The sequence below is a fragment of the Macrotis lagotis genome, chromosome 1 (assembly GCF_037893015.1).
Source record: "Macrotis lagotis isolate mMagLag1 chromosome 1, bilby.v1.9.chrom.fasta, whole genome shotgun sequence".
Classification (NCBI taxonomy): domain Eukaryota; kingdom Metazoa; phylum Chordata; class Mammalia; order Peramelemorphia; family Peramelidae; genus Macrotis; species Macrotis lagotis.
Genome location: NC_133658.1, coordinates 295,648,523 through 295,673,036, shown reverse-complemented (window position 1 = coordinate 295,673,036; position 24,514 = coordinate 295,648,523). Strand labels below are relative to the sequence as shown.

At 36.9% G+C, this 24,514-nt stretch overlaps 1 protein-coding gene across 1 annotated transcript; it reads right to left on the bottom strand.

Annotated features, from left to right (window-relative positions):
- Nucleotides 1–5: 5 nt before the first annotated feature.
- On the bottom strand, nt 6–4,054 carry ORM1 (orosomucoid 1). Its single transcript, XM_074211171.1, has 6 exons — nt 3,861–4,054; nt 3,149–3,291; nt 2,039–2,109; nt 1,820–1,927; nt 1,280–1,383; nt 6–186 (listed from the first exon to the last, which is right to left on the bottom strand). The coding sequence occupies exons 1-6, from the start codon at nt 3,972–3,974 to the stop codon at nt 91–93; spliced, it is 636 nt and encodes a 211-aa protein (XP_074067272.1). The 5' UTR covers nt 3,975–4,054; the 3' UTR covers nt 6–90.
- Between the last annotated feature and the right edge of the window lie 20,460 nt (nt 4,055–24,514).

Below are 24,514 nucleotides of genomic sequence, written 5' to 3'. Positions count from 1 at the left end.
TTGGCTTGGAGTAGAGTGACCGTGGTTGTTTATTTATCTGGCCTCTGGATTGATTGACAAGGGAGCTGCAGGTGAGCTGAAGCATTTGGTCTAGGAGAGTGCTTGTGTACTGGATTCCTCCTTGGTTTCCTTGGTTTCCTTGCTTTCCTTCTGATTGTGCTCCTTCTCCAGTGGTTCACATTTATCCTGGGTGTGGAATAGGTAGGAAAGCAAGATTAGGTGTCATACTCTGGGAACTGACAATACCAGCAAGGCCAGCTCAGGCTCTCTGTGGGGCATCAGTCTTTTTGGCCATGAAAGAAGGTTCAAGTATCATGTTTTCTGCTTCTTGCACCCTGAGGGGTTTGCAGCTCAAGCCCCTGTCCCCAGGTGCTCCAGATCTTCTTCTTGTGACTAGTCTGTTGGCTCCTCATAGTGGACCTATTGGACATCCAGCTCTTATTCTTGCCTCACCTCCAAGGTAACAAGGCACTAAGAACTGCCAATTCTACCTCAAAAGAATCTCTCTCATCTGCTCTATCTTCTACATTTCCACTCTCTCTCCACCCTTGACCAGAACTCACTGTCACAACCTCCCTACCTCTAATTTCTGCCCTTTCCAAACCATCCTCCACCCAGCCACTAAAAAAAATTTCCCCAAGATTAGGTATAACAACATCATCTTTCTCTATTTAACCAACACCTAGGATCAAATATAGACTCTTCTTTGGGACATTTAAAGCTCTTTAAAACATGGTTCCATCCTTCTTTCTGATCCTCTGACTTCACTCCCCTCAATACACTCTATAGTCAACTGTCCTCCTCTATTTGCTACTTCTCACTCATTACATTCCATTTCTCCTCTCTGTCTTTGCCTTGAAGTACCCCATGCCCAGAAGGCTCTTTCCTCTTGTATCTTCTTCAAGACTCAGCTCAAGCATCTCCTTCTTCATGAGGCCTCTCCTTTTCCCCTCCTATCTAATGCTACCCTGGGTCTGTTTTAGATGTGTCCACCATATTGGTACATGTGATCTCCTGCTTTTGAACATAAAGTGAATGAGGGCAAGGATTGTTGAACTTTTTCCTCTGCTCCTAGTAGTAACTTGGCATGTATAGACTACTTAATTGATACTTTTTTGCTTATTTGTTTGATTACCTTCCAGCCCATCTCAAAATAAGTTGCCAGACCTAGAGATTCAAAATATGGCATTGGGTGAATCATTGACCCTTCTCAAAACCCTTTGGAGGTTCTCTCTGGTCTTTCTTTCCCTCAGCCTCTCTGTCATCCTCTGAGCTTTACCTTGGTCCAATCTGTGTATTGAATCTCCTCCTCTTTGAAGCCCAGACATTTAGTAACCTCCCGGAACTCTTTCAGTTGCTCCTCAGTGGCCTTCTGGGTTCGAACTTTGTGAGAGAGAAAGAGAAGAGTCAAAGAACAGGCACAAAACCATGGTAGAGGCTACAGTAGCCAGCAGTTTATAGTATTTGGAGACTGGAGGAGTAGGCATCATCCTCAAACAGGAGGATGACTGAAACAATGAAGTCTGGAAAGGGAATAGAGGGGTCTGGTAAATGGGCAAAGTTAGAGAAAGTGAGTGTGAAAATTTGAATTTGGTACCCAATGTCAGGAGTTGGGATAGTAGTTTGGGTGTCTGGGTAATCATGGAAGAAGCATGGGATTTGAAGTTATAAGTCAGCCTTGAGACTAACTAGGCTGCTTGCTATGAAGGAGAAGGAAGATATGGGATCCCAGGTCACACATGTATTAAGTAATAGAGCTTGTGCCAGAATGTCCTTCTCTTGTCATCTGCTTTCCCCTTGGTTCTCTGGAGAAACATACCAGAAAGAACTACTCCTCGAAGAACTTTGTCATTTGGAAAGTGGAAAAACAAAAAGGCATTCGGGTCCTGGGTCAGTGCAATGTGGGCAACATGCTTCTGATTTTGCTCTGGTAGGAGAGATGGAATGTCCATTGATCATTTCTAGTCTTGCTCTTGCCTCTTGCCTCTTGCCTTCCCACCATCTTTTCCCCAGTCAGAAGCCTCCTGTGATAACTTACCAGTCTTTATAAGGGTCCCATTGGTTCTGTTGAGGAGGACCTCAGATTCCTGATACACACATTTGTCTCCACTAAAACAAGAAATATTCCATATAAAGTCATCCAATGAACAGAACTTCAGATCATATAAACCAAGCCCTTCATGCATGAGAAAGTCATGAACAGGGGGACAAATAGCTATTTAGTTATGGAATCTCAGGCTATAATCTGTGCTTCTTTCTCCTAGTTGTGAGAAATGAATATTTCTCTCATATTTAATAACTAATTCTTGCATTAGGACCAAGGTTTTTCCTCTTTTCTACTTCCTCATCCAGGAACCAACCAGTGTGGAAATCTCTCTTAGAGATTTAGCCAGGCTAAGATCTAATAAACAGTAAAAGAAACTCTAAGTTTGGGCTAATGAGTGTTTCCCCAGACAGATCTGGTGATATGAAAATTGATATCCCTCTGACCAATTTTTGAGTGACCTAAGTCATGTACACCAAGACATTTTATTTAATATAATCCACACCTCTCATTATGTTAACTAATCCCAGTTGGTTTCCATTCATTCCATTCATCTTCAAACAGCATATAAACTTTGACCCTATAACTATTAGGAGTCTTTTTGGTCTAAAAGATATGGCCAAATGACCACTCTTTTATTAATAACATGGTGTTGTTATTAATAAAATTATTAAATTACCAATAAACTATGTCTCTCAAATTTTTAAATTATTACCCAGATCAGAATAGAGGAGATTCAAAAGAGAGGAGGACAAAAAAGAAGTCGAGTGGGTGGGGGATGAAAATATTAGGGAAGAGATGCCTAGAATTGATATGTGGAAGTGGAGAAATAACTCCCAGTACTATGGAACTTTGATATTTAAAAATTATTTCCCCATACTAAGCTCTGAGGTGGGCAAATATAATTTTCCCCATTTCAAGAGTAAAGAAACAGACTCAGAGAGTTGCAATGGTCTGCTCAGCCCCACATGTCTGATAAGTAGCAGAAAAGATCCTCTGATGCCAAGGCTAGCACTCTTTCTGCCATGTCAAAATAGGGTGAGACAGAGTAAAGAGGGGGAAGCAGCACAGTTCCTGTCCAACTGCTGTCCTGAGAACACTTACATGGTGTTGTACTCTTTTCCTTGGACTATGTCATTTGTCTTATTGGGGATCAAGTAATAGAAGGATGACTGGACGGTCTGGGCCTCTTCTTTGTATGGAAGGAAGCCAAATGCTGAGGCAACATAATACCATTTGCCAGACAACTGGAGAGACAATAAGCATTGATTACTAATATAGAATGTGGAGTGACTCAGGATTATGTTAGAAATGATAGGAAAGTACTTCTTCCTTTCCCCTACCCCATGAGATTACTTGAATACTATCCTATGATGCATCAAAAATGTGAGCTATGATCACTGCACAAGGTGACCAGGTTTGCTATGGTGACTAATCACATATCCCTGATAATCAGTTAAGGTGCTTAGAATTGTGAACCAGGCTATCCTCAGAGGAAAGATATTTATATTGGACTTCACCCAATTGAGGCCCAGGACAGTGCAGCCTTGGGATCAATAACTACAGAGAGACTTCTATCTCTATTCCAATCTAGACTTTGGAAAGTCCATGAGAAAATATAGCAAACAGGAGAGTTAAAAACTCAAGGTTCCCAAGGGAATAGGGCATAAAACCCTCCATATCAATGAAATATAGAAAGGTAACATCATTGGCATAAGAATTCACAGTTATCCATTGGTTGGTTGTCTATTCTCCTCCATCTATAGGACTACTGCTGCATAGTTCAGCATCAGCAGTGAAGAGAAAGGTTCCTCACCTGATCTATGTGAGTATCGTTGAGGGTTGTTGGAGTCAAATTAGCACAGTCTGGCTGCTGGCACATGAGTAGAGGTACAAAGCTCAAGATGAAAAGGATCCATTTGAATAGCATGACTGTGGGGGGTGGTAGGCACAGGAGCTGAGAAGATTGGAGCTGAGTCTCAGGTGAATGAGCAATTGAGGAAGAGTCTGACTTTATGAATAGTGGGAGGGCATTGACCTCAGCCTTGTTATGGGCACAAATAACTCCCTTATGAAGCAATCAGGTATATGTTTGGGAAATTGCTTGCTCAAAAAATATTTTCTTTCCCTGGCCTGTGCCTTGTGTAAATTCCGAAAGCCCAGATCTGACAAATACCCTAATAATGAATAGCAACAATAATAACAAAAATGGTGAACAATGTGCCCTATACTTTATGGTTTACAAAACACTTTCATGGTGTCCTTCATCTAGTAAGTATTTAATAAGTGTTTTTTGAATTGAGTTAATATCTGTTACTTCCACTGATCTTCATAAAAGCCTCAGAGGCCACAAAAGCTTCCTATTTTGCTTTAGAGTTTTAGATTTCTTCATGATAGCTCTGTGAGCTCAGATGTGATATAGCTGAGGTTCAGAAAGCATACAGCTAATTAGTGTCAGCAACTAGATTTAAACCCTGATGTCCAGAGTGTAAGTTTTTTTCCCCTTTCTAATCTTTTCATTCTTTCCTTGGGTTAGCAAACAATTATTCAAGATCCAGATTTGATGGGCACCTATTTTTGTATGACCCATGAGTTAAGAAGTATTTACATTTTAGGGTGGCTAGGTGGTGCAGTGGATAGAGTGCTGGTCTTGGAGTAGGAGTACCTGAGTTTAAATCCAACCTCAGCCACTTAGTAATTACCTAGCTGTGTGGCCTTGGGCAAGCAACTTAACCCCATTTGCCTTGCAAAAACATAAAAAAAGTGTTTACATTTTAAATAGTTTGATTTTGCATTTAAAAATATAAGTTAAAAAAATATAAAAATCATTCTTATCTCCCAAGAACCTTATAAAAATAGGCCACAGGGGGGAGCCAAGATGGCTGAGCAAAGTCACGAACTCCTTCAAACTCTTCTCCAAACCACTCCAAATACCATTAAATAATTGCTCTAACCAAATTCCTGGGAGGTTACAGGCAGAACCTGTAAAAAGACTGAGTAAAATGATTTTCAAGCCCAAGACAACTTGGAAGGTCTGAGGGAAGAGTCTGTTACACCAGGGATATAAGAGCTGCAGCACTGCCCACTGGTACTGGAGCAGACTGACTCTGGCCATCCAGGCACAGTCCACAGGGCATCTGAGGTCCTGGGGGGTGTCTAGGTCCCTGGAAGTGGACAGTTTCCAGGCAGTTTCCAGATCTCTTACCCCAGCAATTACCAAGGACAATTGGGAAACTTAGTGGAAAGCCTCTGCTGCACAAAAATGTGAGTGGAGCCCAGTTCAGTGCAAACCTCATCATGGACCTAACCTCAGGAACTAGGAGCAGCTCTGGCGACCCATCAGCAGCTGCTTCCAGAATGCTCAGCACACAGAAGTGTGAGGGTTTTAAGGAAGATTGCAGAGGTCTCTCTGCTATCACTAAAGCAGGACTCTGTTGCTTTGCCCATACTCAGATCCAGAGCTTACTGCCTGATGTGGAACAAGGTCTCTCCTCACAGTCCCAGGGCAAAGATCATCCACAGACCAGAACACAGGTCAGGAGAGCAGTCAGAAGCTTTTATAAGACCTTGGAGGAATTGAGGACCATAGGGGGCATCCCTGAAAACAACTGCAAAAACCCTCAAAAGCCTGAGATAGTGTGCCCTCAACCCTGGAAGTAGAGCCCCACCTTAACAAAGAGTTGAAATTATGTCATAGGCTGGGGAAATGAACAAACAACAGAAGAAGAAAAAATCCTACCATAGACAAAAACTTTGGCCAGTGGAGGATCACAACTCACACTCAGAAGAAAACAAAGTCAAAGCTCCATTATCCAAAGCCTCCAAGAAAAATATGAACTGGTCTCAGGCAATGGAAGAACTCAAAAAAGATTTTGAAAATCAAGTGAGCAAAAATTGGGAAGAGAAATGAAAGAAATGTGGGAAAATCCCAAAAACCAAGTCAGTAGCATGGTGAAGGAATTACAAAAAAAATTGAAGAAAATAACATCTTTAAAACCAGTTTGGGACACATGGAAAAAGAAGTCCAAAAGACCAATGAGAAAAATAATGCCTTTATGAAAAGCACAATTGGCCAGATGTAAAGGAGATACAAAAGCTCTCTGAAGAAAATAATTCCTTCAAATGTAGGTCAAATGAAGAGCTATGGGAAGCTGATGACTTTGTGAGAAATCAAGAAACAATAAAACAAAACCAAAAGAATGAAAACCTAGAAGAAAATGTGAAATATCTCACTGAAAAAAGAATTGATCTGGAAAACAGATTCAGAAGAGACCATTTAAAAATTATTGGGCTACTTGAAAATCATGACCAAAAACAAAACAAAACCCTAGACTTCATTGTTCAAGAAATAATCCAGCCAAATTGCCCTGATATCATAGAAGCAAAGGGAAGAAGAGAAATTGAGGGAATCCACCTATCTCTTTCTGATAGAAATCTCAAAATGAATATTATAGCCACATTCCTGAACTCTCAAAACAAGGAGAAAATATTACAAACAGCCAGAAAACAAAAATTCAAATATCATGGAGCTAGTCAGGATAACACAAGATTTAGCAGCTTCTCCATTAAGGGCTCATAGGACTTGGAATATGATATTCCCGAAGGCACCAGAGTTTGGATTATAACCAAGAATGAACTCCCCAGCAAAACTGAACATCCTCTTCCATGGGCAAAGATGGACTTTCAATGAAATAGGGGAATTTCAAACTTTCCTGATGAAATGACCAGAGCTGAATAGAAAGGTGAAATGTAGAGAGGGTGGACAGGAAGGGCAAATTATGAGGGACTTAATGATGCTGAACTGCTTGCATTCTTTCATTGGATGATTATACTGATAGCTGACCTCATTTATTAGGGCAGTTAGAAAGAGCATATATAGAAAAGGCACAGTAGGAACTGAATTTGACATATAATTTTGAAAAAAAAAACGCAGTTAATGGGTGAAAAAGGAATGTACTGCAAGATAAGGAAAGGAAAGGTAATCATTTCACATAAAATAAGCAATAAGTTTTTGAAATGAAGTGGATGAAGAGAAGGTGAGGAGAAATGAGTGAGCTTTTACTCATTGAAAGTGGCCTAGAGAAGAAATAACATATTTAAATGTGTAAATTAGAAATAAGATATATAAGAAATAACACTCAATTAGACATAGAAATCTATTTTACCCTAGAGGAAAATAGGAGAGGAAAGGGATGGAAGAAAGGGGACAGGGGGAGGGAAGGGGGAGTGTAGGTGATAGAAGAGAGGGAAGATCATGAGAGAGGGCAGTTAGACACAACATACTTTTGAGGAGGGACAAGGCGAATGGAGAGAGAGAGAATAGTGTAAATGGGATGGAGGAAATAGGATGGAGGGAAATATAGCTAGCAATAGCAATTGTGGAAAAAAATATTGAAGTAATTTCTCTGATGGACTTATGATAAAGGAAGCTATCCACCCAAAGAAAGAGCAGATGGTGTCTGAATATAGACTGAAACAAACTCTTATTTTCCCACTTTATTTTTCTTGAGGTTTCTCTTTCTTTGTGGGAGGAGGGGTATTATGTTTACTTTTACAACATGACTATTGAAGTAATGTCTTTTTAACCTACACCAAATGACTGACTTGTTCAATGTGGGAGGAGTGGGGTGGGAGGAAGAGAGAGAATTTGGAAGAGCTCAAAAGTTTCAGAAGTAAATGTTGAGACTTGCTTTTGCATGAAGCTGGGGTAAAAAATAAAATAAAAAATAAACTATATAAAAAATAGGCCACAACTGAATTTGACCCTTGTCCTGTAGTTTGCTGCCCCTTGGCAATTCTTTTCTTTGATCAAACTAAGTCACAAAGAAGTGTCAGAGCTGACAAAGCTAATAAGCCACCAGTATATTTGGGATTCCGACATAGGGCTCCTGAGTATACTCTGGTTCCCCCCTGAAGTCGATATTCACTCATGGTTTGTCTCCTTCAAGATGTAGAAGAGATGAATGGAGGACTGCTGATAATTCCTTAGCACAGAGATGCTCCATAAATAAACACTTGTTCAATTGAAAAGATACTTGGAAATGTGCAGCATTTAATAAATGAAGAAGTGCTGTTATCAACAGTCTTAAGATGATTATTCGACACTTGAAATGTATCTCTACAGTCTAGATATTCCATATTCTACAGTAACAGTGCACCCTCTATCCATTATCCCTATGAGGAAGTTACTGCAGACCTTATTTATCCCCATTTTCCAGATCAGAAAACTAAAAAAGATGCAACATGACACTTTTGGAATAAATGATAGATTTTAGCTCTAATCATAACATGCACAATATGGTAAAATTTGTCAATTAATAATTTTCTTTTCAGTTAACAAATCTAATAGGAGGGGACAGCATGCAAACAAATATTTACAAAGGAAGCTATATACAGGAAATATAGAAAATAATTAACAGAGGGAAGACATTGGAGTTAAGAGGATTTAGGGAAGACTTCCTGTAGGAGGTGAGATTTTAGTTGGAATTTAAAGAAAGCCAGAACAATCAAGCAAAATAATGTTCCAAAAGTGTTTTGGCCATGCCCAAAAAGATATGCCTCATTCTAGTCAGGAGGACCTGAGTTCAAATATAACCCCAGAAACTTACTAGCTGTGTGATTCTGGGTAAGTCATTTAACCATTTTTGCCTCAGTTCTTCATTTTTAAAAGGATCTGGAGAAGGAATAGCAAATCATCTTTGCCCAAAAACCTCCAAATTTGTCAGGAAGAGTTGCCCATAGCTGAAACAATTCAACAATACATTAAGTGTATTTCATCATTTGTACTCTGGAATTGTTGATAATTTCATTGTTCTGAGCTCTTGTCTTTCAAAGTTGTAGAATGTTAATATTGTATTAATTGTTCTCTTGGTTCTATCATATCACTCTAGTGTCAATCTTGTAATTCTTTGCACATTTTTTTATTTAAAATTTTTTCCAATTGTATGTAAAAACAATTTTTAACATTCATTATTTTTTAAGTTTCGAGTTCCAAATTCTATCCCTTCCTCCACCCCACTGAGATGGCAAGAAATATGATATACTATCTATATGCAATCATGTAAAATATTGGTGATTTTGTGGAGGAAAATAAAAAAAGGAAAGTGAGAAATATTATGTTTCAATATGTATTCAAATGCTATCAATTATTCCTTCAGAGGCAGATAGCATTTTTCATCATGAGTCTATTGGAACCATTTTGGATCATTGTATTATTGAGGTAAACTATATCATTCTCAGTTGTTCATTGTACAATATTGCTGATTCTATATACAGTGTTCTCCTGATTCTGCTTACTTCACTTTGAATCAGTTTACGTAAGTCTTTCCAAGTGTTTGAAACCATCCTGATCATTCTTTCTTATATCACAATAATATTTCATTATAATCACATATCACAACTCGTTCAGTTATTACCCAATTAATGCTTCTGATTTTTGTCAATCCTTTTCATCATTTGTTAAGACATAAGTATTCTATTGATTGTACAATCTATGACTTTGTATAGTCAGTCCTTAATTTATGAGCACCTCTTAGTTTCTTCATTATTAAAAAAACTACTATAAATGTTTTTGTATATATGGGACATTTTATTCTTTCTTTAATCTCTTTAGGACATTGGTAGGATACTATTACTATAATATCAATAGATCATAGAGTATGCATAGCTTAAAAATTTTTGGCGATTTCCAAATTGCTTTTCAGAAAGGTTGGACTACTGTTTTTCTCTAGTTCTTCCTTAATTTTTTTATTTTCCTTTTTGGTAACTTTGGAAGTGTTAAGATAGGGTAAGAAATCAAATGTCAGGAATGTTTTAATTTGCATTTTAATGATTTTTAGTTATTTAGATCATTTCTTATATGGATTCAGACAGATAACTTCAATTTTTCCCCTGAGAACTACCTATTCATTTATTATTTATGAAAAAGACTCATATAAATTTGAATCAACTCCTTATATATCTAGAAATGATATTTTTGACCACATAAATTTTCTTCAAAAAATTTCCCACCTGCTTCCTTTTTAATTTTAGCTGAATTGGGTTTTTAATGCAAAAACTTTAAAAACTGCACATTTTATCTTAAATATTTCTCTCTAGAAGTTATGGCTTCTTCTGTATCTATAGATCTTATGGGTAAACCCTTTTTTTGGCTCTTCTAATGTGTTTATGATGTTTCTCTTTATGTCTAAATTATAGATCCATTTGTCTTCATCTTATATATATTATATATCCATTTTATCTCAGTATATGGTGTTAAGTGTTAATATATGCTTAGTTTGTACCTGACTGCTTTTTCCTAATCATGTGTGATTTCCTATCAATAATAATGATAATTAAGAAGAATAATTATTTTTAGTTATAATAAAAATGGCTAACATTTTTATAGTTCTTTAATGTTCATAATGAGCTTTTTTCAAAGCAACCCTGTAAAACAGATAGAATAAGAATAAAAAGAAGAGTTGGCAATAATATTGCACAAGTACTAACTGTTGTAGCAGATCCAGAGAATAAAAGGAAATTAAATTTATGGAACAGGGCTGAAGCTAATGGTTCTACAGGCTCCACCTCATTCTTTTGTCATTGATCATATATTCATTTCCATGTTGATCAGAAAACATCATAGGAGCCCTGTCTTTCAAGTCACTATGCAGTTCCCATGGAGTATTCTTTAGGTAGAGTCCCCCGAAAAAGAGATTTTAGGATACAAACAACATTCAGAAATTTATCAGAAATTTAAAGGAATGTTGTTAACCTTCAATCAAAACATTGACTTGGTCTGAGGACTCTGAGTTGACATTAGGAAGAAAGTATCAAAAGACTAGATTTCTTATTAGCTCACAATTTCCCATTGGCTATTGCTTGTTGCCCTCAAGGAAATTATATTCTAATAGGGCAAGATAAAAACTGTAGAGGAGTAACTGTGTTTTGATCTTAGAAGTCACAGGGATGGGGCAGAGTCAAGATGGTGGAGTGGAGGCAGTAATTCTCACAAGCTCTCCCCCAGACCACAATTTCTAGAGTGGCAGAACTCTTAGAAAGATTAAGTGAAACAATTTCCTAACCCAAGACAACTTGGAAGATTCATGGGAAAGGTCTGTTACACCAGGGTTAGAAAGGGCCACAGTGCAACCCTGGACACACAGGAGTTAACCAGGTCCAATCATCCAGGAACAGCCCGTGGGATGCCTGGATCCCTGGGGTAGTCTGGATCTATGCAGGCAGTGACAGTTTCCAGACCTCTTAACTCAGATATTGCCAAGGACAACTTGGAAGCTCAGCAGGGAAAATTCTACTGCATCAGAGTGAGAGTGGAGCCTAGTCTAGCACAAGTCTCAGCCCAGGCCAGGCCTTGGGAACCAGGAGCAGCCCTGGGGGACCCACTCAGCAATTGCTTCCAGAGCACTTAGCCCTTTGAAGGTATGGGGGTCACAGGAGATCACAGAGGTTTCTCTGTTATCTGTCCCTGAGACAGAATTCTGTGGCTTTGCCTGTGCTCAGATCCAGGCTGCTGCTGGGTTCCAATTTCAGGAAAAGGAGTTTTACTATCATAGTGAACCCTCCTCACTAGGACAGAAGGGAGTGCTTGGGATCATCCACAGATCAGAGCACTGGCCAGGAGAGCAGTTAGAAATTCTCATAAGAACTTGAAGGAATTGAGATCCCTGGTGGGTGTCCCTAAAGAAAGTTGCAAAGACCCTCAAAATCTTGGAACAGTGCATCCTCCCCCTGGAAGCAGAGTCCCATCCCAGCAAAGACTTAAAATCAAATCATAGACTGGGGAAATAAATAAGCCACTCAAGAAAAAGAAAATCTGACCATAGACAATTACTTTGACCCTATGGAGGATCAACATATACACTCAGTAGAAAATAAAGTCAAAGTTTCTTGTTTCCAAAACCTCCAAGAAAAATATTAGTTGATCTCAGGCTATGGAAGAACTCAAAAAAAAAGATTTTGAAAATCAAGAAAAAGAGGTAGAGGAAAAATGGGAAGAGAAATGAGAGTAATGCAGGAAAATCATGAAAAGCAAGTCAGTAGCTTGGTGAAGGAGATACCAAAATATACTGAAGAAAATAACATCTTAAAAATCACTTTATATCAAATGGAAAAACTGTCCAAAAGGCTAATGAGGAGAAGAGTGCCTTAAAAAGTATGGTCAAATGGAAAAGGAGATACAAAAGCTCTCTGAAGAAAATAGTTCCTTCAAATATAGAATGGAGCTAAGGGAAGCTGATGAGTTTGTGAGAAATCAAGAAACAATAAAAAATCAAAAGAAAGAAAAAACGAGAAGAAAATGTGAAATATCTCACTGGAAAAACAATTGACCTGGAAAACAGATCCAGGAGAGATAATGTAAAAATTATTGGACCATTTGAAAGTTATGACTAGGAAAAGAGCCTAGACTTCATTTTTTTAAGAAATAATCCATCAAAATTGCCCTGATATGCTAGAAGCAAAAAGTAAATAGAAATTGAGGGAATACACCAATCACCTCCTAAAATGAAAACTCCCAGGAATATTATAGTCTAATTCCAGAATGTCCAAGTCAAGGGAAAATTATTTCAAGCCATCAGAAAGAAACAATTCAAATATAGTGGAGCTACAACCAGGATAATAGATTTTGCAGCTTCTGCATTAAGGACTCATAGTACTTGTAATATGATATTACAGAAGACAAAAGAGCTTGAATTATAACCAAGAAGCAACTACTCAACAAAACTGAACATTTCAGGGGTAAAGATGAGGATTCAATGAAATAGGGGACTTTCAAACTTCCCTGTTGAAATGACCAGAGCTGAACAGAAAGTTTGATCTTTAAGTACAGGACTCACTTGAAGCATAGACAGGAAGGGCAAATTATGAGGAACTCAGTGATGTTTAACTGCATGGGAAGATGATACTGATAACTCATATGATCCTTCTCATTTAATAGAGCAGTAGGGAGGAGTATATATAGACAAGGCACAGGAAGGAGCTGAATATGAAGGCATACTATATTATAAAGATGGATTTAATGGGCAAGAAATGAATACACTGGGAGAAATGGAAAGGAGATTGAGAAGCTGATTGTTATTTCACATATAAGAGGCAAGAAAAAGTTCTTGCTATGGAGTAGAAGGAGGAAGGTGGGAGGGAGTGAGTAAGCCTTCTCTCTCATCAAAAGTGGTTGAGAGAGGAAAAAACTTGCATGCTCAATTGAAAGAATTCTTTCTTACCCTACGGGAAAATAGCAGAGGAATGGGATAGGAGAAAGGGGACAGGTGAAAAGAGAGACAGTAGGATGTAGGGGATTAAAGACAAGAAAGATCATGGGTGAAGGTAATCAGATACAACACACTTTGGGAGGGAGAGGGAAGAGAGAGAGAGAGAGAATGGAATAAATGGTAGTGGGGGGACTAGGATGGAGGGAAATACAGCTAGTAATAGCAGCTATGGGAAAAACATTGAAGCAATTTCTCTTTTGGAATTATGACAAAGAATGCTATCAATCCTAAGGAAAGAGTTGATGGAATCGGAATAGAGACTAAAGCACACACACACACACACACACACACAGCACAGCACAGCACACAAACACAAAGATTACTTGTGACAGAATTAAAAATCTGACTTGTGCCTAAAAAAAAGAGAACAAAGATTTTAAATGCAATAAATAAATAAATGAATAAATAAAGATTTGGGCATTGACTGAATTTGAGGTGACAATGAGGTGAGGAAAAGTGGAGAGTTGAGAATGACTCTGGTTGCTAAATCTAGTGATTGTAAGGCTGATGGTATTCTTGATAGATGTAAAGAAATTAAAAAGATGGTTGTGTTTTTTTTTTGAGGAAAGATAATGAGTTCCATTTTGAATGTGTGGATATATGAGTCATCTGCATAGATAGTAATCAAATCCATGGAAGCTGTGTAAAGAGGAAGTTTAGAGAAGAGGAAAAAAGGGTCCACTCCAGAGTCTTGGGAATAAACTGTGCAAAGCCAGAAAAGTCAGAAGATGGAATGTCAGGGAAATAGCAAGAGTTGAAATAACTTCAGTTTCCCCTTATATAGAATGAGGGAATTGAACTATATAATTAGCTCTAAAATCATTTCCAACCCTTGCATTTTATGACTTTACTCCAAGTGAGGAAGGGATTAAATATGGTATAGTGGATAGAGAGCTGGCCTCAGAATGTAGTAGCTAGTGAGTGAAGGGAGCAGAAACAAGAGAACATTGTACACATTAACAACAACAATGTGAGTTGATCAACTATGATGGATGCAGCTCCTCTCAATAATTTAGAGATCAAGGAAAACACTGAGAGACCTGTTTTGAACAATGCTATCTACAAAACCACAGAATCTGAATGGTTTCTATGTTTACTTTTTTTTAAAACCTTCTCATGTTTTTCCTTCCTGTTCCATGGTTTTCTCTCTTTTCCTTTGATCCTAATTCTTCATACAGAAAATGACTAATATGTGGACATTAACATGTGGGTGTACATGTACAACTTTTACCAAACTGTTTGCCACTGAAGGGTGATGGGGTAATGAAAAGGGAGGGTGATGGAAAATGTGTATTTATGAATACACAGGTGAATGGATGTTGAAAGTCTTTCATAATTTGTAGATGGAAAAATAAAAAGAAAATATCAAAAAAAAGAAAAAAGTCACAGAATTTAGGGGAGTCATAGGCAATTGTTTGGCAAGCCATTTTGGTTTCTATTTAGCAAAATTTGAGATAGAAATTTAGGAGGAGGAAGTTTGATTGGGATTGGGAGAGGGGCAAAGCAGCAGCAAAAGTGAGAGGGCTCCATATTAGAAAGTTAGCTGGGGTGAAGTGTGGCCAAAGTTTGGGCTGGATATATTGATAGATCTATCTATCCATCCATCTATATATCCATCTATCCATCTATATATCCATCTATCTATCTATCTATCTATCTATCTATCTATCTATCTATCTATCTATCTAATTGGGTCATTAAATCATCAGTCAAAGCAACGTAACCCCATAGCAGCAGTTGTTCTTCCAACTTCTGGTCTCTCTCTGAAAATTTGATTCAGGGGTTCAGTAGTAATGTCAGAGCCCATGTATCATGAAGGGGGCTAATTTAATAGCTATTACCCCCTTTACCCCCAACCCCCACAAGTAGTAACAAAGATGGCCACAGGAATCTGATGATGACAGAGAAAACCACAGAGCAACCACACCACCGTTAAAGATGCCCAACAGAAAGTGCAGGTAGGTAGATAGAGCACCAGTCCTAGAGGCAGGAGGACCTGAGTTCAAATGTAGCCTCAGACACTTGATAATTACCTAGTTGTGTGCCCCTAGGCAAAAATCCAAAAAAAAGATGCCCACAGAGTTACCACCAGTTGAAAGTGTAGATAGTCACCTAACAAAAAGATTGACAACACCTGAATCTTAAGAGAGAGAAAAGAGAGACACAGTGTTAGCAGATAACAGTATAATAACATTGCTGGGGACATCAGGCTCTAGACAGTGGTAGCAATACAACTTTCTATGACCACATGTATTCTTGGCCTGAAGGTCCCTCCTTTCATGCTCTCCAATCATAGGAATATCAGATTTGAACTCAGGCTTTCCTGACTCTTGCAGCTGTGCTATGTAATGGTCCTACAATCTCTATGCCTAGATTAGTTGAAATAGGGCATACCCTGAGGTGCTTCAAAGTGTGAAAGAAAACTTGAAAAACCTGAAATCATTGAGAAGCTGACTGTAAACTCCTGAAATTATAAAATGAAGCAAATGGAGCTGATATTACAAATATTTTGAAAGGGAGAGTGAATACTTAGATTAGGATTCCAAAAAGCCTCTTTTCAGTTAATAATTCAGGGTCTAATATGGGCTGGGCTCCATGCTAAGCATAGGGGGCATTTTAAGTCTCAGCTAAAACTCCATGCTCATCAGGAAACCTTTCCATTTCCTCTTAATCCTAATACCTTCCTTCTGTTGATAACTTCCTATTTATCCTGTTTATAGCTTGTTGTATATATTTGTTTGCCTGCTGCCTCTGCCTTCAGATTATATGCTCATTGAGGGTAGGGGCTATCTTTTACTTTTCTTTATATCCCCAGATTTTGTCCCATTGTTTGTCATAGAACAGATGCTTAATAGATATATTTTGATGGACTAATTGATGGAGACAAAGGCAAAAAAAAAATCAAACCCTGTTCTCAAAGAGCTAAAAGTCTAATGAAAGAAACAACATGTGAAAAATGATACACCAACAAAATATACAGGATAAATTGAGTTTGATTGCATAAATATAACTAGGAGACCGATTACATCAAAACAGATTAATTTTTAAAAGCTGAAATTTGCTAATAAACCTCATGAACAAATTTGTTCTTCCACATTATTTGATAGAAGGCAAAAACATTTCAGGTTTCATAGAGCAGAATATACAGCAGTTGTTGCCATGGTGAAAACTGCAGGAAGAAAGATGGAATTATTAGCAGGCATTCTTAACCTTTTTATGTCAAGGACCCCTCTGGTTATCTGATGAAGCCTAAGGACTGGTCGTTTCTCAAAATAAAGTTTTTAAATGTATGAAATAAAATATACATGATGACAAAGGAAATCAAATACATTTCAGAAAACAAAAGTTCTAGGTACCCCCCCCCCCGTTAATTAAGCAAATACCCCTATGAACAAGTGTTAAATACCACCATGATAGAAGAGATGAGAAAGAGATATTAAAGATCTGAGGAAAGGCACTGAAAATCACATGAAAGTGTGACTGGTCCAGGCAGGAGAAAACTTGACTGTTGCTTTCCCAATTAAAGGCAAGAAATCTATAGAGAATCCAAAAAACAAAAACAGATCAGAAATGTTAGCTTCCCTCTATCAGTAATTGAGTGTAAAAAAGGCCAAGGGTTAAAGTATTATTATTAAGAGGCAAAGCAGGGAAGAGCAAAGTACAAGATTCAACAGTAATCAAAAACTCCTATAGAGGCAAGAGAGAGAGGGAGAGAGAGAGAGAGAGAGAAAGAGAGAGAGAGAGAGAGAGAGAGAGAGAGAGAGAGAGAGAGAGAGAGAGAGAGAGAGAGAGAGATTTAAATGAATAAAGCTGAAGTGTTTTTAATCCCCTGAGATCCCAAAAGGACTGGTGGGGATTCTCAGTCTTATAAATCCAGACTTGGGTTCTTTGGGGTCTTAGTTTAGAGCTCTCTGCCAGTTCTATTAGTATACATTATGAAGGGTAAGGCCCACACCCATCTGTGGTTAACAGAGAGAGAATCTCCAAAACAGGAGGAGATGTAACATTTATAGACATCTATATGATTGCATCCATATGATTGTAAGCAGAGCAACACAAGTAAAACAAAAGTTGGATCAAAGGAGATAGAGAAAGCTTGCGCACTCTTCATTAAAAAAAAAAGCCCAAGCTAAACCCCACAATAGGTAGGTCAAGAGAGACTGATATTCTAACATCTCAGGAAAGCAGCAGGGTCAGAGAAGATCATTAATTACTGACTCAAAGACTTCACAGTGGTACATGAATTATTAGCAATGCATGCTAGTTACCTGTACAATGGGAATGGGTCTTGCTTGGGTCTCACATACTTTCCAGCATGGAGCACTGAACTTTCCATTCTAATTCACCTGTAAGAATTTTATTAAATGATTTTAGAAGGGTTGGGCAGCATGGTGTTATGATGAATTGCCCCATAGGTGGTTTGCTCAAAGAGATATGTTAGAATAAGAGAGTTTTTGATTTCTGCTTCTTCCTCAAGCATCAGCCCCAGTGACCTGTCTCCCAAAATGCCTTCCTGGATTGCTCTCTCTCTCCCTCCTCTCCTAAATGTGCCTCTCATTCACTTTAGATGCTCTGATTTACCTTTATCTTTGTCTAAGTCTTATCTTCCATTAGGAGAATATTACTGAGAGTGAATTTAGAAGTAGGTGTCCCAGTGCAGACATATCAGCATGTGGTTAAAAACCTCAAGAAGTCTATGAACAAATGTCAAACAGCACCATGACAAAAAAAACAAGAAAGAGATCTTAAAGATCTGAGGAAAGACACTGAAAATCATATTAAAATGTAGCTGGTTCAAGCAGTAGAAAACTTGACTGTTATTTCCCAAAGTCAACACATGATTGGAAAAATTATGTGTAATTGGAAAAGTTACATGTGATTGAAAAAAATAAAATAAATTTTTTAAAAAGAACAGCATATTTTAGGTTGAAGTGGCAACTTTGCATGGTATCTTATGCTAGTTCTTATTGAATTCTTCTGTCTTTTTAAAAACTTATCAGATAATTTTAAAATGGGTAAATAATTTTACTTCATAGTTATAAATATGACAAAATCATTTAATGATCACCCCCCCCCAAAAGGTCACTGAAATATTTAAACACAGACATTCACAAATGGGTCCAAACCAGATTAAATATGGTTGGGAAATATTTTTAAAATAAATAAAAATACAGTACAACATGGATAGTATTAATTTGTGGTTTGCTAAATCAGTATGTACCTTCAGGTGTTCATTTATATTTAACTTTGATCTCACTAGTCAAGAGAATCTGTGTTCAACCTGGAATCAGAAAGATCTGAGTCTACCTCAGGCATTTTCTAACCTTGTGATCATGAACAAGTCACTTCTCCTTTTTCAGTCTGTTTCCTCATTTGTAAAATGAGATAAAAACAAAATGAAGATGAGAACAGCACCTTCCTCATGCAGTGGTTAGGAGGATCTAATGAGATAATGTGTAAAATGCTTTGCAAACCTTAAAACCCTACAGGTATTATAATTGCTTTTTAATATTTTGGGTTTTTAGAATTCAAAAAACACCAATAAAATGACCATATGCAAGGAATTAGAAAAAGAGGATGTATTATGAAGTTGTGACTTTATTGCCTATGACTTCCTTCTTTAAGAAGAAATATACTAAATATACTTTAAGAATATAATATAAATAAGAATATAAAGAATATAAAAATATACTTTAAGAAGAAATATACTAAATATACTTGGTGACACAGTGGATAGTGCACCAGCCCTAGAGTCAGGAGCAGACACTTTATATCTACTAACTGTGTTCTGTTGCACATGTTATTTAACTCCACTACCTTGCAAAAAAACCCAAAGCAAACCCCCCCCCAAAAAAGAATATAATAAATATTAATTTCAAATTTGTCTGTCTTCCAAACATTTTTCTAAGTCTCTTCTGTGTATTTAAATATTTCAGTGATACTTTTGGGGGGGAATCATTAAATGTCTCTCATATTTTTATCTCCTCGGGAACTGAACACAAGATATCACACAAGTTGGCACTGAAAAAATCTAAAATATAACATGGAGATAAAATTGAACTTATATATATATATATATATATATATATGTATATATGCACGTATCTATGTATGAATGTATATGTATGCATATATATTTTTTCCAATCACATGTAAAAACAATTAGCAGTTTTTTCAAAATTTGTTTTTAAATTTTTAATTTGAATTTTTTTTTAAATTATCAGGTGATTTTAAAATGGGTAAATAATTTTACTTTATAATTATTAATGCAAATTTATATATAAATGCTTAATGCAATTTCAAAAATTTATTACTACAACATAATCCAAGACTGAATTTTCTTGCTAGATACATTTGGAAACCAGTCATATATACATATGCATATAGTTCTTAGAGAAAAAAATGAGATCTTGTTGCTTTCTCAAAATTTGCCTTCCCATTTAATTAGAACACTTTCATATTACACTTTTTTCTTCTTATTTTGTCTAATTCCTCCTTTACGAAGATATCATTGCTATATATAATTTGATCACAAGTAAAAACTCTCAGATTTTTCATACTTGCATGCTATTATAGTAACAGAGATGTTTCAGTATCAATCAATTAATAGTTTTTGTATTATACTCACAAAATTTCTACTATACACTTTCCCTTATAAAAAAGAAATTTGCTATGAATGGAAAGAGAGGGACACAGTTTTTCATGATGTCAAAACATATTCCTGAAGGGTGGACTGACTTGACATATACAGTAACAGGAGAAAAAGTGCCTTAGCCCTGTTTGATTTGAGGCATAACAATCAATCATGTAGTCACAAGGTTTCAAAAGCAAGGCTCAGGATTACCTAGGTTGGGAAATTTCCTGTTCAGAAAGGAAATAGCTACCTGAAGAAAATGAATCAAGAAGATTCTAACTTAAGCCATGCTAAGGTCATCCCCTCAAATTTTTCCCCAGGAATAGATTTCTGGGAATTTCCCATCTGTCTCAGTTCTCAGACTGCACATCTAGGACTTTCTAGGTTTTTCCTGAAAGTATCCTGCTTGTCATTTCTTATAACACAATGGTATTCCATTGCAATTATATGCCGTAACTTGTGGCATATTCCTCAATTTCCAATTCTTTGTCATCACAAAAAGAACCATTATAATTATATATATATATATATATATATATATATATATATATATATATATATATATATATATACTTTTCTTTTTCTTTGAGTCCTTTGAGAGACTGACATAGTAGCAATATTTCTGGGTCAAAGGGTTTGCATGGTTTTATAATCCTTTGGGCATAGTTCAAAATTTTTTCTCCAGAATTGTTGGATAAATTTTCACAACTCTACCAACATTGTTTTAAGTATACCAAATTTCCCTAAACATGCCAGCATTACTTTACAATATTTGTCATTTTCCTAGCCAACTCGATTAAGTATGAGGTGGTACCTTTTAGTGGTTTTAGTTTCTATTTCTTTAACCAATAATGACTTAAAGCATTTTTATATGACTTTATATGACTTCAAACTACCTGTTCACATCTTTTGACAATTTGTCAATTGAGAAATTATTTGAATGCTGATAAAATTGACTCAGTTTTCCATGAAGCCTTTATCATAGAAATTTTTCACAGATATGATTGCTGTGTATTTCATAGATAAGATTGCTGTGTAATTCCCTCCATTCCATTCCCCTTCCCATTTATTCTTTCCTCTCTCTCTGCAATATAAATATTAGCTGTCATTATTATTTAGTTTTTGTTGACTTTCCACATTAAATTGTAGATTCCCTGAGGTCAGAGATTGTTTTTCTTTTTTATTATTTGTATTTCCAGCAATTATCTCAGTGCTTAGCATACAATAGGTAATATTTAGTTGCAATTCTAACTCCTTTGCTCTTTAGAATATCATCTTTCAAGCCCTCCTGTTCTTAAACATAGAAGCTGCTAAGTCCTATATTATCCTGATTGTGGCTTCACAATATTTGAATTGTTTCTTTCTGATTGTTTGTAATTTTTTCTTCTTGATATGGAAGGTCTGGAATTTGACTATAGTATTCTGGAAGTTTCATTTTGGGATCTCCATTGGTAGATTCTTTCAGTTTTCATTTCACCCTCTAGATCTAGGATTGTTGTAGTTGGGTTATTTCAGCCATGTCTGACTCTTTGTGACCCCTATTTTGGTTTTTCTTGACAAAGGCACTAGAGTGATTTACCATTTCCTTCTTCAACTGATTTTACAGATGAGGAAACTAAGACAAACCGGGTGAATTAAATTGTTCATGTCACAAAGCTAGTTAAATTTTTGAGGTCAGATTTGAAATCAGGCCTTTTGACTTCAGGGTGGGCACATTATCCACTGTAGCACCTAGCTGACCTTGGTTATAGATTATCAGGACAGTTTTCCTTTATAATTTCTTGAAATACAATGCCTATGCTCTTTTTAAAAATGTCATGGCCTCCAGGTAGTCCAATAATTGTTAAATTATTTTTCCTTGGTGTTCTTTCTAGGTCAGTCACCCCCATGGCTTGCCTGTGCTGGACTGTACTTTACTCTAACTCTAATGACACAGACCTTTCCCATTTACTTTCTAAATTGTCTTGGGCTTGAAAATTGTTTCACCTTGCCCTTTTGTTGATCCTATCACTCCAGTTTTGAAGTGCTATTTTAAAGTTGTTTAGAGAAGAATTTGGGAGAACTCAAATGAGTCCCTACCTTTACTCAAACATCTTGGCTCTGTCTCAATAGAATAGACCTTGTCCAATACTCCATTTTTATAGATAAAAACACTGAGTAACAGCTGGGTGGTACAGTGAATTGTGCTGAGTCAAGAGAGAGGGAAATTGATTTCAAATTCACCCTTATGGTCTGTCTCAATTTCCTCAGCAATAAAAATGTGGATAACAATAGTATCTACCTCCCAGGATTGTTATAAAGATCAAATGAGATAATATTTGTAAAACTCTAAGCACAATGCCTAATACATATTAGATGCCTATCAAATGCTTCCTTCCTTATAAAAGTAGGTAAGGTCACTTGCCTAAGGTTGGGTAGACCTAATGAGCTATTGGTCAAGGACCTTTCCTAAAGGTTACATCAGAGTCTAATGTTGCATTTTCCTTTGATTAAGTAACAGATTCAGATCCCCCAACTAAACCAATGTTTTCTTGATGCACCAGATTTTATTTTCCTTTGGCCCAAGCTGCCTTTATTGGCAAGGAACTTGAGCATCATGTTGGGGTATGATTCCTGAAACTGACAAAGGGCAGGAACCTGTTATTCCTGGGTTTATTCTATGTACTTCCTAGATGAGACATTGGGCAACTTGAATCTAAGGACTCCCCCGATTCTGTTTACCAGCTTAAGACAAATGGGAAATGAAACAATAGGCATACAGAGCTAAAAGGTCCAGTGGTTGGATTCTCATTGGGTCCTGGGACAACCATAAAGCCCTTGTTGATGTTTATTCCAGGATAGAGATTATCACATAAAAAGAATAAAAGCCAGTGATAGAGCACATTTTCCTGAAAATCCTGCCCACTGTCCCAAGTACATTTGGCACAAGTGACTCATGTTCTCTGAATTCCATTTTTTTTTTGCAAAGTAAGCACAATAATTCAACCATATAATCTATGGGGGAATTTTAAAAAGGTGAAACCATACAGAAACCATAGGATCTGAGTTTGAGTTCTGACTTTGCTAACTGTTTATGAGTCATTATATTTCTTTTGGCCTCAGTTTCCTCAGCTTTAAAAATGAGAAGATTTTGCCATATGATCTCTGAGGTCTGACAAAGCTAGACACAGAGCACCCTCCAAGTATTTAATAGATTGAACTGAAGTGGAAAATCCCTTCTGCTCCAAGTGGTTCTTCATCTTTATCAAAAAGGGAAAACCATCTTTTCTGCTCCAGCAAGTGAATGATGGAAACTTTTCTTAGGGGTAAAGACTTCACAGGGTCTCAAGCCTTCCTTCTGATCATCAATGATTTTGGCCTGGAAATGGAGATGAGAGGTGGAGGAGAGAGTGGACTCAACTCAGCACAAACGCTCAATGATTTTTGTTTTACACAAAGCCACTTCCTTACCTTGCAATTTTCATATTCTTCCACAAGTCAAATATAGAAAAATTCAGCCAGATGAGCAATCCAAATTAATCTGTTTTAAAGGTGTATGACATCATGTATGATGGGCCTCAAACTACTACCACTAGGTAAACATTAATATAGTCTTTAATATATGCTAAGCATTATAACTCATCTCATTTAATCCTCACAGCATAAGAGGTAGGTATCCCAATTTTTTAGTTGTCATTCTACAATTGAGGAAACTAAGGCAAATAGATTAAATATCCTGCCCAGGGTCTCACACCTTGGAAGTGTCTGAGGTTGGATCTGAACACATTTTCCTGATTCCAAGCCCAATATTCTATACATTGTGCTACCTTTATAGTGCTTTAAAATGGATAGAACTCAGGGGTGGCCAGGTGGCACAATGGATAGAGCACCTGCCCTGGAGTCAGGAGGACCTGAGTTTAAATCCAGCCTCAGACATTTAATAATTACCTAGCTGTGTGGCCTTGAGCAAGTCACTTAACCCCATTGCTTTACCAAAAAAAAAAAAATTGACAGAACTCCATTCATACATAATTTTGTCCTTTGATTATTTTTAAAAGAATGTTTAGAAAGGGTCTATAGAATATGGAGATTAGATCCCTAGAGATTGACTCAGCCTAGCAGTGTTCCAGGTGTAGGGATTAAGGGTGACAGGCTAGTCTCAAGGCAAACTCTGCTCCATTTATCAATAAACTTGGACTGACCTTAATAAATGACCACTGGGGTGACTAGGTAGTGCACTGGATAAAGCACTGGCCCTGGAGTCAGGAGTACCTGGGTTCAAATGCAGTCTCAGACACTTAATAATTACCTAACTGTGTGGCCTTGGGCAAGCTACTTAACCCCATTTGCCTTGCAAAAACCTAAATATATATATATATATATATATATATATATATATATATATATATATATATATATGACTACCTATTTCTGGGTGAGGTAAAAGGATCATTTAACAATATTTTTCAAGTAATTTCACATTTATTCTAACTCAAAAAGAAAAAAGAAAAGAAATACAAAATGCTTATAAGAAATAACCACGAAGAAGCAAAACAAATACCTACATTGGCCATATCCAAAATGTGTATCTCA